The sequence below is a fragment of the Lytechinus variegatus genome, chromosome 8 (genome assembly GCF_018143015.1).
Source record: "Lytechinus variegatus isolate NC3 chromosome 8, Lvar_3.0, whole genome shotgun sequence".
Lineage (NCBI taxonomy): Eukaryota > Metazoa > Echinodermata > Echinoidea > Temnopleuroida > Toxopneustidae > Lytechinus > Lytechinus variegatus.
The window spans coordinates 9322343-9339333 of record NC_054747.1 but is presented as its reverse complement, the minus strand read 5'-3'; the positions used below and the strand labels follow the sequence as shown (position 1 = coordinate 9339333).

The following is a 16991-nucleotide window of genomic DNA, read 5'->3' as shown; positions in this document are numbered from 1 at the left end:
TATTCGCCAAATTCCTCATACGTCGGGCATACGCTGTCTAAAACGCCAAGGTGTGACAGCGCCTTTACTATTACATTTGATCCCTATGAATTGCATCACACTTTTTATTCATATGTGATTTTATTTAAAGCGGCCATGGGCATTCCTTCCTTGAAATGGCTATGTGTTCGTTATGAATTTATTTATCATCAGTATTATTATATTTGATGTTCTGATCATTATCTTAAAATCTGAATAGCGATGTTAACTATGACAACAGTTTTAAGGAATATTGTTCTGGTCACGTGACACTGTCACTGTGATATTCAGAGTATTCATACCGAACGACAACAAATCTATGATGGCCTGAAATCTTTTCACCATCCTATAAAAGACAGCAAGAATATATCCAATTAAATGAGTACTATCGGAAATGTGTACTTAATCCCCTTTTAGCAAAGTTGTAACATGTGAATTTATCATTGCGATATGTCCAATATCTTCATTCGTATTTACTAGTAGTTTGGAAAAATTTCCAAAAGAAAAGTTATGGTATGGACGATAGGTAAAAATGTATCATTTATTAAATGTATCATGTATCATTTATTATGCATTTATTCCCGAATGGGTATATTAGTATTAATTCAAGGTAGCATGTTCTCGTGAAAGAAGAAAAAATACTTGATAGAAAACAAACGATTTTACGTCCCTCGAAACCCACTTTTCATTTATAAATAAAAACACCCATCTTTTTTTTCCAGTTCGAGTAAAAGGTAAAAAAACATATCTTTTTCAAAATGGCGATTATGCGCAAGCTAATAGACCTATTTCAAACCCAAATTGTTGAACGATAACGGTCACACCTTTGAATATAATGGTCTCAACCAACACGACAAAAACAGTGCTTTTTCATTTACTTCATCTGGCGCTCGTAGTGGCTGACGGACCCACGATGAAATTGAGCAAATGAATTCTCGGAGTATTTCTGTTTTAGATATCTATTCGAAAAATAAATTTGCATTGTGAATTTTTTATCCACTGCCATGTTTGGGAGAGTAATCGTTTTAGCCACCTTATTACTTTTGGCTATATATTTTGAATGAGAACAACGTATCAAAATACGTATGGTGTATCAAAATTTGTATTCAAATATAAGCAAGTTATACATTTACATTTTAATTAAAGTATGCATGTGGTGTATTTCAATTATCGTATGAATTATGCAAATTAAAATCGCATTTTAGTTACATGACTACCTGCGAAATATCACAGCGCATTGCACGATATGCGTAAAAGGACGATTTAAATTTGAGTGCATTAATAAAAATAATTCAGTCTAATAGTCTTACTTTCAACAGCTCTGCCTTGAAATGTAGATGTTAGTATAGTGCAATTACTGAATTTGGAAGTATCCTTATAAACTAATATCGGAATAATTATAATTACTTAATCATGTCTGGTATTCATACTTATAAACAGCAGAGTACTACTTGACGTCCTTTAAAAACAAAAGCCTATATTAAATATACGCTTGGTGTACGAAATATATGCGCATGGTGTACTGAAGTTGTCATTTAAGAAGTAAAAACGTATGGTGTATCGGAATTAATTTTTCATTTACCAACGTAACATTTGCATACAAAAATGCATTTTGTCCTGCATGCTTAAAAAGAGATAATCAGACGCCGTGATCTTAGATCTCGTCTTGTCTACATCCTTGTGGCAGAGATGATGAGATAACAAGATCTCGGATCTCGTCATGTCTACATCCTGTGAAAGAGTAGCCTCTTGTCTCGGCCCTGACGGCTGCTTCCCGAGCGAAGCGAGGGATTCCTTATTTCGCGAAGCGAATTGGGCCTGGCGCTAGTCGCGGCGCTCTGCTTCGCTATATCACTTGCTTCGCCATATTCGCTCGGAAAGCAGCTGATAGGGCCTCGACAAGAGGCTAGTGAAAGAGATGATCAGACGACATGATCTTGGATCGCGGCATGTGTACATCCCGTTGAAGAGATGATCAGCACCCCCTCCCCCCCCCGAAAAGAGCACGGGAAGGGGGAGGTGGAGCGGGGACAGAGAAATTGAAAACGAAGGGAAGGGAAATAGAACAGAGGGAGAAATTGTAGTAACCATAGGCGGCGGAAGCGGGGGATGGGGGGGGGGGACGTGTTCCCCCTAAATTTTAGATGGGAGGGGGACGGTCTCCCCCTTTTTTTTGATAACCTTTTTTTTTGCTTGTCAATTTTTTATCTGCGTCCCCCCCTAAATTCACGTGGACACCCCCTGAAACGTGTGTTGTCCCCCCCCCCTAAAATTTAGGTTGATGACTTTTTTTTTTTTTTTTTTTTTTTGGCTTGTCAAAATTCTTTGGTTAGCCACGCCTAAAATTTCGGTTGATAACCTTTTTGGGGGGCGCTTGTCCAATTTTTTTTACCTGTGTCCATCCCATAATTTCAGGTGGACACCCCCTCATTTTTTGGCTTCCGCCGCCAATGATAGTAACATAACCCTCACAACTGCTAACTTAACCATGATTTGATTAATGAAAAACAAACAAATTATTATTTTAGTGCATAGCAAGTTGCTTTATTTCGGAGACGAACTCGACCGCAATATAAGGATGCATAAATCATTGTAAAACACCACAAGTAAGCAAAATCTGGAGGCCTTTCATGACCACGTTTTCATTTTTCCTGGTTAACAAACTTTGCAGTATATAATGTCTCCATTGTTGATGGTCCATATTCCTCGACGATCAGGGCTCCGTAACACAAAGGTTTGCGATGAATTGCAAATATGAAAGAACCGCCCTGATTGGTCCCTTGTCAGTATTTTAAACCTATTGCGCGTGTAACATTGATATTGATTGGTCAGTTCATTAAGCGATTGATCTTTGATCTTTTTAGCGACTAATCTTTGTGTTATGGAGCCCAGAAGTCCACCAGGCTTTAGTTGTTGAAGCAGACCTTGTAGCGTTTCAACGGTTCGTCGTCCGTGAATCTAGGATCACACATGCAGTTCCGCAAACTCACAGGATTCACGCATTCTGTTGAGCGATAAGTAACCAAACGGAGAGGAGAGAGAAGGAAGAAGAATAGGCCGAGAGAGCGCAAGAGAAGGTGGGAAGGAACATACAAGACAGAGAAGAAAATTTAAAAGTGTCATAAAAGAGAGAGAGGGAGGGGCAAATAAAAATTGGTATTTTACGGGAAACGGGTATAAAGAAATAAAGGGTATACATGATAGCAAAGGTGAGAAGGTGAGGGACGGAGAGAGAGAAACAAATAGAGGCGGTTGGTGGGAGAAAAAAATATTAATTTTAGTGGATTAATTAATATGATGATACCAAAAAAATCACTCCTGTATTGTTAAAAGAGAATGAAACCTTTGGAACAAGATAGCTTGTGTAAAAACAGAAAAAATATTTAAGAAACAGATCAACGAAAGTTTGAGAAATATCAGACAAATAATGAAAAAGTTATGAGCATTTGAATATTGCGATCACTAATGCTATGGAGATCCTCAAATTGGCAATGCGACAAAGATCTGTGATGTCACTTGTGAACATGTCTCCTCATTACTTAAGTATATATTTCACTTGAATTGCCTCTTTTATCACATCTATTAGTAGATCATGTGTTCTTTCTATAGGAGGGCATGTAATACATCATGGATAAAGAGTTTGTATCATCACAAGAAAAAGCAGAAAGAGACATTTTGAGAGTATTTTATAGTCCATCAAAGGGAAAGTTGTTCACATGTGACATCACACATCCTTGTCGCATTGCCAATGGGAGGATCTCCATAGCATTAGTGATTGCATTATTCAAATATTCATCATTTGTTCGATTTTTCTCAAACTTTCTTTGTTCGTAATCTTTGATTTTTCTGTTTCGACACAACCCTGCTTATTCCAAAGGTTTCTTTTGGGCTAGGACTCTTAAAACTGAACCCTTTCCAACATGCGGCGCCAATGCTGTAGTATAGTCGTCTATAATTGCAAGGTTGTGTATTCAAACATATATGAAGTACATGAATTTGTTTTTGCTATATTCTACATTCTATCACTTATGTAAGGAATATCACACTGACTTTGACTGGCTTTTGTATATATCCTGAATCAATTCGGTGGTTTTTTTGAGTGGCATTTGCCTAAATGCAACACGAGGCAAAAAAAATGACATCTAACACCACTTACTTCTTGTATAAAATGTTCGTCACCACCATAGGCGGCGGAAGCGGGGGGGGGGGGGGGATGGGTGGACAGATCCCCCAAAATTTGAGGTGGGGGGGGGACGATCCCCCTAAAATATTTTGTTGGCTTCCGCCGCCATTGGTCACCACCACAATTACTAATGGATAAGTCTCCAGACGATGTTACAACAATAAATTAGTACATTGTACTGCACTCTACCCAGGTGAGGTAAATGACCCTATGTACGTTAATATTGATAACGTGTACCCATTGACAGGAATTAAATCCTTGAAATAAAATGCCTGTACGATTTAAAAGGCTTGTGGGGCTAAATCCAACCAAGTTATGTTCTTATCTATTAACACGACTATTAATCAACTTAAGTAATTGTAGATTATCAAGGGAAAACATGTTTGTCACCATTGATGATTCCATTATTGTTACACTGTAAAAAGTGTGGTGTTAAAACTGACACCAATTGGTGTTAATAGAGGACCACACACTGAGGTGTTAAAATAACACCCTAGAGATTGAACATAACACCAAAGAGTGTAAATGTAACAACCATAGGTGTTGTAATAACACCTATAGGTGTAAAACTAACACCACCAATTCAACACCGGTGTAAAATAACTGGTGTGGTCCTCTATGTACACCGGTTAACACCACAGTTTTTTATGTGTACTATTTTAATAATCAGCATTAAGATCTGACTGAAATGTGTAAACACAGACAATATATCATGAATAAAACCAATCGCCGCCTTTCTTTTAACAGTTTGCTGGCGTCTAATTCATTGTATTTCATGTACTCTCGCCATTTCTAAGGGAAGAAAATAATTCCTTTAATCTATTCATTGGTTATAGCTTTCATTCAGAACTCCAATTCTGAATTTGAAAAAAAAAATGTGATTTCACGAAAAAGAGAGCTGTCGATTCATTTCATACCATTAAATATTTCCATACTGAAGGGTACAGTCTTAAAAATGTTGGGCAACTTCTGGCCACACACTATACTGGTTAAAACTTTATCCAATTCTGGGTAGTTTTAAACCATTAATGTGTGCTTTGGGTGAAAATTACGCAGTAGTGGTTGAAAACTACCCAAAGTTGGATAACATTTTAACCAATTATTTGTGGACAGTATGTTGCCCAACATTCTAAGAGTGTAACTCGTATCTGACATTGTAAATAAAATTTCACACAATAATCTTCTGAAATAAGAGTCACGCTCTCTCATACTAATAAATTGACCTTGAATTAGTGCAAAGTGGAGGACAATATAATCTTTAAAGGACAAATCCACCCCAACAAAAACTTGATTTGAATAAAAAGAGAAAAATTCAACAAGCACAAAACTGAAAATTTCATCAAAATTGGATGTAAAATAAGAAAGTTATGGCATTTTAAAGTTTCGCTTATTTTCAACAAAATAGTGAAGCAGTTTTACATCCAAATGAGAGAGATGATAACATCACTAACTCACTATTTCTTTGTATTCTATTATATTAAATATTTTGATTTTCTCGTCATTGTCATATAAAATGAAGTTTCATTCCTCAAACACGTGGAATTCCATTATTTTAACATTTTGTGCTTCAGGCAAGGAGGTCCTAATTGTCAAATTCATAAAAATTGAAATATTGTATAATTCAAACAATAAAAAACAAAAGAAATAGTGAGTGAAATCATGCGCTCTCTCATTTGGATGTAACTGGCTCGTTCATATAACTATTTTGTTGAAAATGAGCGAAACTTTTAAATGCCATAACTTTCTTATTTTACATCCAATTTTGATGAAATTTTCAGCATTGTGCTTGTCTGATTTTTTTCTATTGATTCCAATCAACATTTTTCTGAGGTGGACTTGACCTTTAAAAATGTGTGAAAAAGAATACGAAAATATCTATAAATATTTACAATAAAAAAGAATCCTTGGCAACCAACCCAGACCCAAAATATTCAAGTTTTCTTACTTTCCAAAGGTGCTTTCCTTCCCCGTCCCCGACCGCGCTTGTCGAACTGCCCATCAAACCCCTCCAAGTCATCGGGCCCGCCACCCAACACCGTTTGCTCGTAGTTCCGCTTGGATACTGCCATGTCCAACAAGGCGTTGAGTTCGTCTTCACTGATGTCACTTAACTGAATCGCCGACGTCGAGGCGAGAGCGAGGACCACGAGAAGGAAGAGGATACCCGTTTTCCCCGCCATTCTATCAAATGTTGATGTGTTCTCTTGTGGGAGTCTGACATATAATGAAAATGATTTTTTTTTTCAAAGGTTAAACACTAATTTTTATAGCTAACTGAAGGGAAATTGATTTTTCGAAAGAATCCTCAAAGGATCGACCCAAACAAAATGAAACCAATTTTTTTTTTCGAAATTCTCACAAAAAAACTCCTGTTCAAAGGTATAAGTATATAGAAATGATTTCACCATACTAATTATCAAAATTACAGATTGAGCACCTTTTTTAAATAAGCTATTAATTTCTAAACACAATATTTAGAACAAAAATAGTTAATGATATCTGCTATTATTTTGCAAGCAGATAATGAAGCTTCTCATTATACAAACACATGGGCCTCTTTGTCATTAAAATATTCGTATAGTTATCATGAATTGACAGTGACATTTTTTACCCATCCAACATGCATGTTTCCATTTTACCCAATATTGGGTAAAACTTTTTTATCATAAGGAATTTGAGCGGTGCATTAAATTTATCTGTACGGCATCAAAGCGTATTGCAAGATTGAACTATTACATATTTTATGATTAAAAAAAAATATGATAATGAATACAAAATAGTTCTTTCAAGTGACTGTGAACTGACGCAAAATGTAAACTCTAACATTATGCGACGTTCAAAGGTACATTCAGGGGGACTACATCTTTAGATGTAACATCATCTTAATCGAATAATACTACGCTTTATTCAGCAAGCCCCTGAATTTATAAATGAATGGACATATGGTCAATATTTGAAGAATTGCAAAAAGAGAGAAAATTTGCTGAAATTAAAACTATTTTTTAATCTATAAAAAAGGTCTAAAAAAACAATCACAATATTTACAAAAGATCAATAATGGAAGAAAGTCGAATAAAAGTATAAAAACAACAATAGTAAAACCGGGAAGGCAGAAAATTACAATAAAGCGTGTCAAAATAACTATTCATCAGGAGCGTCCTCACCTAAACTCACAGTATAAAGTTTAAACTCGAGGATATGAGACAAAGACGTAGAATCGCTCCAAAACTACCAGAATAGAAATTTGCGGTAAAAAGACAGGAAAATTCCCCCCCCAAAAAAAAAGAAAAGAGAAAATGGAGGTAACTATAACATGAAATGAAAACTTACCTGTAGTGTTTGAATTTGCTTTCCCTGTACAAAACTCGCAGTCAAAAGATAACTTCAGGAATGTTAGGATTTTCTCAATTCCCAGAGTTTATATTTCAGTTGGAAGTTTTATTGTGATTATTCGTTACGCAAGACGGAAGGCAGTCGAGTTAAGGTAAATAGGTACCTGGTATGCATATGGGAATTAATTCTTTGAAATGCGTGCGCGCTGTAAATAATTACGGCCGCCAAGCTAAAGCCGGGGTAATAATATCCAAGTCGTTTGGAAGCGCTGAGAGATGTTATAATCATAATGCGCTTTTCAATAACTGTTTATTATTTATTATTTTTTATTATTATTGAGATGATGAAATATACATCTTGAGGTTAACAACAAAGGTCTATTAGTTTTGGTTAATTATTGATGTGGTAATACTCATGTGGCATTGCAATTTTCAGTTTGAAATTTAAATTGCATTGATACACCGGTCGGTATTCCGTGCTTCATGGATTTTGTTTTATCATGTTTAAATTGAGTGCAAATTGAATGAATCGTAATTTGCAGGTGTCGAAATTTGAAGGCCATGATAGACATGATAGAGGTAGAAAGGAGGGGTACATGGACCAGGCATTTTTTTTTGCTACTATGTCAGCCGAAGGTAGCCTTGGTTATCATCGCACTCGTTGATTTGCTTATAGAATTGCTATCATCCGTTTCCATTGATTTTTCATAAAACCAGTACCTACAGCGGTGAGAAGTGACAAAAATAAAAGGAAAATGGAAAAAGCAACTCGTTGAGAATCCATGGCGTTTTAATGGAGCTATTTCTATTCAAGGTAATCCATTCTAGAAGTGATGAGATTGCTTGAAATGTCGTGAAGATCAAGGACCTAAAGCGTATAGAATTGGAAGACACCTGAGTCATCCCTAGATTTACTTCTTGATTTATTTATCGTCTTTTAATATTGTATATATAGTCTCTTCAGTATAACACTGTATGACAAGAGACTCCTGAACAATCAAATACATTCAGAGTACAGCATATTATAATAGGAGAATAACAAAACCCTACAGTATTTATTTATTTCAGTTTCATTTTACCAGGGTAGTCCCTTCAGTTACGTAAACTGATTTACAAGAGGGCCCTGGGATATACTTGGAGGGCCCTCGTATACATGGGTTACACTTCGTAATTCCGAAGGTTCGTAATTCCGAAACACGTTAATTGCCTATACCTCGATAGTCGTTAATCCGAAAACGTAAAAGGGTTCATTAATCCGAAAATTTGTGGCGTTATCCCGAAGGTTCGATAATCCGAAAACGAAATAAGGTTCGATGTTCCGAAGGTTCGTTAATCCGAAAACGAAATAAGGTTTGTTGTTCCGAAGGTTCGTTAATCCGAAAACGAAATATGGTTCGTTGCTCCGAAGGTTCATTAGTCCGAAAACGAAATAAGGTTAGTTAATCATTTAGTTTTCGGACTAACGAACCTTCGGAATTACGAACCTCACTTCGTTTTCGGACTAACGAACCTTCGGAATTACGAACCTCATTTCGTTTTCGGACTAACGAACCTTCGGAAATACGAATGTATGCGGTATACATGTACATATACATGCATTGTATAGTAGACAGAAGCGTAGGAAAAAAATACAGGCAATATCAAATATTAAAGAGCGGTAAAAACGATAAAATCAAGTTAATAGTTAAACAGGAAAATGATGTATGACTAACAAGCAAAAAGCAATTTTTTTTTCACTTTACAAAAGAGTGAACATTTCCCACACAGAAATAGAACCAGTCTATCTCTTTAAAGGGATATACATTCTAAAAAGTTCTGAAAAATTGAGGTTTAATCATATTTTTGACTGGCTATGGAGAGGGGTGGAGTAAAGCAAGTGTTCTTATAAAGCTCCAAGACTCTCATATTTATTGTAGTTTCCCCTCCCAGCTTTCACCTTGAATTACAATATCCCCCTCTCTCAATTTAATCTCTCTCCCCTCTAGTACAACCCGTCTCTCGATTCATATCCCCCTCACCCTCCATTTTTTTCTAGTTTACATATTACAGTAGTGCTAAAAAGTAAGTGGACCCCACCAGAAAAATCATGCCGAGTGTTGAATGGAGACAACAACACTACAATCATGACAATGTTCGGCGCGCCCAGAGAAACCAACTTTATTGAATGTGATAGTTTATCACCCGAATTCACAATCAAATATCTAAGGATTTGAACACTTGACATATATATGGTGGGGGTCCCTAAATTTTTAGCACCATTCTATGTATAATACACCTTTCTCATTATTTTGGTTGTGCAATGAAAATGACTCTGAGTTGTGCCAAAACTATGGGCAAATGACTGGCATCTTCGCATACATTCGTAATTCCGAAGCTTCGTTATTCCGAAGGTTCGCATTTCCATAGGTTCGTATTTCCGAAGGTTCATGACTCCGAAAACGAAATGAGGTTCGTAATTCCGAACCTTCGGAACAACGAACCTTATTTCGTTTTCAGACTAACGAACCTTCGGATCTTCGAACCTTATTGCGTTTTCGGATTATAGAACCTTCGGATTAACGAACCTTCGGAATAACGGCACAAATTTTTAACGAAACCTTTTACGTTTTCGGATTAACGAACATCGAGGTATAGGCAATTTACGTGTTTCGGAATTACGAACCTTCGGAATAAAGAACTTTCGGAATTACGAAGTGTAACCGGCATCTTAACCCTCTTTAGATGTTGAACACAAACTTTCTCTCTCTCTCTCTCTATCTCTATCTCTCTCTATCTCACACACACACACTCTCATCCCACTCACACACACCCTCTCACAGAATATTACATCCTCCCGTTTTCACTACTCTCCATTAATCCAAAGTCATATTTTATGTCCGTGTATCTCTTGACACTACTCTCATCCTTCCCATGATAGTAATACCTCGGTCACCTTTGCTCTACCATGTCTACGGCGACCGTACGGCGAGTCGAAAACAGCCGTTTTATTCATTTTTTTTTATGCAAACCACCTATATGTAGCTGGTACAGAAATTGTTAAAACGACTGTTTTCCACTTGCCATACGGCCGCCGTAGAGCAATTGTGTCCGAGGTATTAGGGAAAAGACAATTACATTCAAATAGCATCCTTTATTCGCTCTTGATCACATAAATGCCTTTCTGAAACCTATTCAAAACCGACAGATGATTTAACATTATCAATAATGTAATAGGTTTGATCGGTCTGGAGTCGGTTTAGTTGGTGTGACAGACCACAAACTCCTCCTCTATACATGCACAATTGATACGTTCGTACAATGCAATGAAATGGAGAACAGATATGTTATGAATACCACGTTTTTATTAAGAATTAGTGATGTACCAAAATAGAAACACTTCGATCACTTGATTCCAGGAGCATGTTGATTACAAATCATGAGTTCTAGGAGACACTATCAGACGCTATCAGACTATCCTCTACAGATTTTCACAATTCTAACCTTCTACCTACATTGCAAGACAGTATTATCAAAACTTGACTTATACATTAATCGATGAGTCTTCTTTTTGTATAACTAATCCTAGCTATCGACTATAGATTGAGTCTTTTTATGATGCTTTTTAGTAAATCATAATTACCAATTTAAATAAATTGTGCTTCAAAATAATGTTACATTTCACAAACGGTATTCATAATTGTATATAAAAATGTAATATAAAAAGGGAAGTACAAAGTGGTGCACGCATTGATACGTCATAATAGATTGGTGTCACGTGACGTTGAGGTGAATATCAATTCGTGCACCTTAAACAACGAAAGAAATCAGTTCGCAGGCACACTCGTATTATAATAGTTGAACAGTTTGAAGAGAAATATCTTTAGAGAGCATGATGAATATCGTAAATGTAAAGGTCTGCTATCGGAAGCGAGCTTATATTAGTCTCTGTCTGACAAGAACAGTCGTCCTACCCAATATTTGTAAAGTTACCATGGTAAAGGCGCATGGATAGGACAACCATTCTATCCAATGTGTATTCGACACGTTTTTTTTTTCCAAAAATCATTTAGTAGTTTAATTGTTTGCAATCTGTATGTTGTTCGGACGTGTTGTCTTCATTGTTAACCGGATCTCAATCCAGCCGGGTCTTGGTTTGTTCAACTTTCGGTCCTTCAATGTGCTATCCGGTGGTCAGCCATGATAGGTTTGCGTCTATTGTCCTCCACCGTATCCGCACACTCTGTAGTATTTTGGGCTGGTCTCGCGGAATCGCTTGTCACAGATGCAGTTAAAGCCATTCAGAGGGTGTGTACAGCCTGGAAAATAACGATTGAGAAAGGGAAAAATATGTATTAGTGATGAGTAAATCGGTCGAAAGTTAGCCGCGACTAGGCAAAACCAGCTAACAGGTGGGTGTTTCATAAAAGCTGTTCGTAAGATACAGATGACTTTACGCACGACTGGTGATCCTTTCTTGTCCTATGTGATATCCCTATGTAATTGATTTATGACCTAAGAACAGGTTCCAGTCGTACGTAAAGTCGTTCGTAACTTTACGAACAGCTTTATGAAACACCCACTAGATCAGACAGGTAATAATATTGATAGGTTAGTAGGCCGCGGGAAGATTTGAAAGGAATGGGAGGATAAAGCCAAAGTTTTGGGAGGGGGCATAGTAACATGAAATCACAATGTGATGGTCATTTTCGCGATGTGTGTGCATGGCCACTGTAAGTGGCAACCCCCTCGTTCCCCGGCACCTGCTCCTAAACGGCTTCTCTGCCGGAAAGACCACAGTGTGATCACAGTGTGTTCACATCTTGGACTAAGCCAGCGCACACTATGCGATTCGTTGCGATCTGAATTTCAAATAAATTGTAATAACTTTTGAGATTAACATTCCAGCCGGTGAAATCTTACAGCGATCAGAGTTCATAATAGTGGTAAAGACTACTGACATCGAAATTCAGTCTAGTTGGAGCCTCCTTTTATGAATAAAAGCAAGTTCAATTCAAAGTGCAGTGACGTCATCATCGGCTGCGACTTAAAACCGATTTGGACTTTACTCCAACCACCATAGGACTTGTCACAAATCAAATAAATGATTTTATCATTCCTCACACAATGTTGAACTTTAAATGAAATAAATTTACCTATTCCTTCTCATTTAAGGCAAAATGAGATTTATTACAGAATCACATCGGATCGCATAATGTGCGCCGGGCTTTAGTGAAAAAATCAATCACGTTGTTCAAATTCAACAGTATGGAGAAAATTTCACTCTGTGGAAACCTCGACAGTCTGTGAGAATATGTGATTCCCACTGTCACAAAAGCTCAAATTTACCAGTGTGAACGTGATTCACATCGTGTTCCACTGTATGGACACACTGGTGGGACACCTTTTTCTTTTCTAGTAACTATGGAGAACCAGCAATATATAAAATGCATCTTCAGTTAATCTTTTTTTTAGATATGAATATATATCCATAGATTAATTGATTTCTTGACAATTTGGTGTGTTCTCCTTTCTTTAACATGGACATTTTGCAAATTTCCTGCTTTTTAAAACTTTTGACACTGATGGATTTCCATAGAGTTACGATTGATTGGATCATTCGTAACTCTTTGTAAGACGGGGCCCAGGACCCCACGGAAGATCAGCATAAATAGTACTACTGCTGCTGCTGCTACCACCACTTCTACTACTTCTACTACTACTACTACTACTAATCAAAACAATGTACAGTTTATTCGAAATGAAGAACTTCAGCGAATATAATTCAATAAAAATTGCGTTCATAAACTCCGAAAATAAGCCGCATTAATTTTACGAGCGCCCGTCCTGAAAAAGGCGGATAATCGCCATGACAACTGGACACGCCCCCTCCGATGTGATTGTGTTGAAAAAGGGTGACCTTGTGACCGCACCATGGCAATTATCCGCATTATTTGGAAATGCGTTCATAAACTCAAAATCTTATCCCGATGCCGCTATTATGCGGATAATAGCAGCATCAGAGTAATGCGGATAACTCTTGTCCTCCTCCAATTTTAAGACCAAATTATGCTGCTATTAGCCGCCTAATTCATAGTAATTGGGTTTATGGAAGGGGTATTATTAACTCTTTGCACGCTGAATTATTATTTTTTTCGAGGGATGATAATGACAACTGTTTCCATGTTGTTTTCTTTAATTTAAGATATCTATATTGCACCGTCGTTACTTATTATTATTATATAGATGTTATCCAAGACCTACTGCTTTTTATTAGCCTTTCCAATTTGAAGGTAGGTAGAAAACTAATCATAGTTTAATTCAATTGTACGTATGTGCAAGATTGCAACTTCAGGGCGCTAATGGTTTTTAAGATATTATCAATTACTTTATTCTGCTGTGCAAACCTTCACTCAAGGATAGTGGATCGAAAATGAAGCCTATCATCACTGCCCATCTAGTCTGGAAGCACAAACTTTTTTTCTTCACAAGTCGCATAGTGCATAACAGTCTGAAGTAATGAGACTAGATTCGCTCATGTACTGTCTCCGCTTCTATTTGATACAGATAATTTGGAGTAGTCTTCATTTGATAGACATGATAATCGGTTAAACGATCAAGCTTGAGTCTGTGTTTGCAGACTAGAATTCATGATTGAGTAAAGCACGATTTGCTAACCAATAATGAGTAGGGGAAGGCGGGGTAAGTTGTGACACTTTTTGCATTTTGCGTGATAGAATTGATATGACTAATAATATTGTAGAAATAAATACCTTGCCTTTAAAGTTGATTCTTGGGAAATCTTTTTCACCTATATACAACTTTCTACCCCCACACTGAAAGTCGCTGTGACCTTTGAAAAAAACGATGTCAAGTGGCACAACTTGCCCCATCTGTGGGGTAAGTTGTGCCACCTTCTGGGGTAAGTTGAGCTACAAAAACTATGTACAAAATGTATGCAGGAACCAGAACCAGAATGTCAATTTTTTTTATTCGAAGTCTTTTCACTTGCTAATTCTCTATAAATACTAACATTCTCTAATCTCTAAAAGTAAAAGAACTGTCACATGAATTTGTTCTTTTCTGCCTGCATATCGATGGCTTTTTAAGGTTTTTTTTATTTTTTATTTACATTACCATTAGAATTACCATGGCTCAACTTGCCCCATGTTCTTTGGCACAACTTACCCCAGTCCAAACTTAATGCAGTATTTTCACATCCACACATTTTTTATGCATCCATCTTGTAAAAGACCATGACAAGAATGAGAATCTATACCTGGACTAACAATATTGTTCGTATTTCTTTATTATATTTAAAGACATGTGTGTGTAAAAAGCAATGATCTATTTCACACCCTTTTGTACTTTTTTGGCTGAAATTTGTAATTTTCCCTCTAAAAAAGTACTTTTTGTTTCAAAGTTAAAAACAATGTGGTGGGGTTAGGGGTTATGTTATGGGTCATCAATACATAACACCACCATAATGTCTGACTCATTCAGTATTGGCCTGGGGGTGGTGGCTCAACTTGCCCCTATGCTCAACTTACCCCGCCTTCCCCTACGGAAGATTGGATTTAACGAACATCAAGAGAACCAAAATGTACTTACGGAAAAACATCCTCCCTCCTCGTCCTCGTTTGTCCATTTCGTCGAAGCCCTCGTCGAACACCATTCCGGCGTCGTTTGAATCAACCCTCTTAGAAATCAAGCCCAGAATCTCATCCAGATCGGCGCCTGTGAGATCGTCGAACGCTTCGGCGGTAACCAAGGCGGTTGCCATGGCAGCAGCAAAGATCATGATGAGCACCTTGGAAGCCATTATGGTTTGGTTGGGTGTTAACGGAAGAGTTGATTGTAGCCTGAATGACGATGAATGAATGTAATAAAAAAAGGTTAGTTGACAGATAGAAAGACTATACTTGTTTCATTTCAAATTTTCAACAATAAAATTAAAAAGTAAGACATGTATAAAATCTTTTTTTAACAGTCAGCCACTTTAAAATATCGTATTTTCTGTCATACTGTCAATGTATCAGGTAGAAAGCATTGTTTATTATTCTGGCCAATCTAAATAAAAAAAAAATCGTTTCTGTAGTGATATTCGCATAATTCTGTGACATATATTTATATGTACACGAATTTAAATATATTTATATTTGATATACGCGAATGGGAATACAAAAATTAATTTGATTTGTTTAAGTTAGACCTTTACTAATGAAAATTCTTTTTTTCAAATGAATTTACAGTGTGCAAAGAAATACTACCAAGACTCTTGAAACTGTTATATAATACACCCACGAAATAAATACATTAGTACCAATTAGTTGTTTCATTCAGCGCTTTTAGAAATAACTGTGCCATGCATGCGCATCATCATAATTGTCCCGAAAATGAAATATGAAATATTCTGATTAAGAAAAATAAAATTTTAATGAGGCGGACTACATCTTCATTTTCCTTTATAAACGGGAAAAAAGGCGAATAGATTACAAAGAATCGAGTTAATCTGATGATAATTGAGATAATTTGAGAAATATCAAGATATACTCACAAAAAATAAGAGCTTGGATGCTTTCTTCTGCCAGACGAGATGAGATGAAGACTCTGATGCATTCTTCTCCTTATATACCTTTCCCCTTAATGTATCTGCATCCGACACAACCCAGCAGCCCCGCCCATGACTGCCCCCTTCTTACCGAATATTTGAATAAAGTAATTATAAAACGACATACACACCTCCATATCTATCGGACCAATTAACAAACCCTCCGGGGAAGGGGGAGCGATTGATCGAGTTTCAAGATAATTTGTGGTTTTCTTATATCGCAAGAGGTAATTAAATATCTCAATTGTCGAGTCGTCAGCGAAGTGTTTGCAATATTTCACTCTCTCTCCCCCCTTTCTCTCTCTCTTACATTAGGATTTCGATGTTGGATGCAGTTCAATGGTGCTCAACATGGCAAAATTTTTATTTAATTACATTTTCTTTTTGCATTTCCCCTTTAATTTTTTCAAATTGAAGAGATTGACGACATGCAATGCCATACTAGTTGTGTTTCTTCGAACTTTCTTCGCGATGTGATCGGAGTCTTCAACTTTAAAGACTTTAATTAAAAGTCTTTTTGTAGGGCCTACAAAGTTAAAAACAATTTAAACAACACTTTTTACCACATGAATCGCACAGTAGTTGTTTAAACATTTTAAATAAGTGTTTAAAATCTCAAGCAACAAAGTTAGAATTCAAATATTTAATTATCAATAATTTAAGCATGGTTATTGAAGATTTTAAACACTTGTTTAAACTGTTTAGACAACTATTGTGAGATTTACGTAGTAAACATCGTTGTTTGAATTATTTGTAATATTGAATATTGTAGTATACATTTTACTCAATGTGCGTTTTATAGGTTTTTTATTAGCATAATTCATGTTTGAAACAAAAGAACGACGTGAGAGAACAAAAGGGCAGGATTAAA

At 36.5% G+C, this 16991-nt stretch overlaps 2 protein-coding genes across 2 annotated transcripts; both read right to left on the bottom strand.

The window, feature by feature from the left end:
- Positions 1-2549: 2549 nt before the first annotated feature.
- On the bottom strand, positions 2550-7618 carry LOC121420833. Its single transcript, XM_041615461.1, has 3 exons — positions 7532-7618; positions 6147-6415; positions 2550-3022 (listed from the first exon to the last, which is right to left on the bottom strand). Exons 2-3 carry the CDS (start codon positions 6379-6381, stop codon positions 2925-2927), a joined length of 333 nt encoding a protein of 110 aa, XP_041471395.1. The 5' UTR covers positions 6382-6415; positions 7532-7618; the 3' UTR covers positions 2550-2924.
- Positions 7619-11131: 3513 nt separating this feature from the next.
- Positions 11132-16140, bottom strand: LOC121420702. The gene is made up of 3 exons (XM_041615362.1): positions 16067-16140; positions 15121-15371; positions 11132-11828 (listed from the first exon to the last, which is right to left on the bottom strand). The coding sequence occupies exons 1-3, from the start codon at positions 16126-16128 to the stop codon at positions 11725-11727; spliced, it is 417 nt and encodes a 138-aa protein (XP_041471296.1). The 5' UTR covers positions 16129-16140; the 3' UTR covers positions 11132-11724.
- Between the last annotated feature and the right edge of the window lie 851 nt (positions 16141-16991).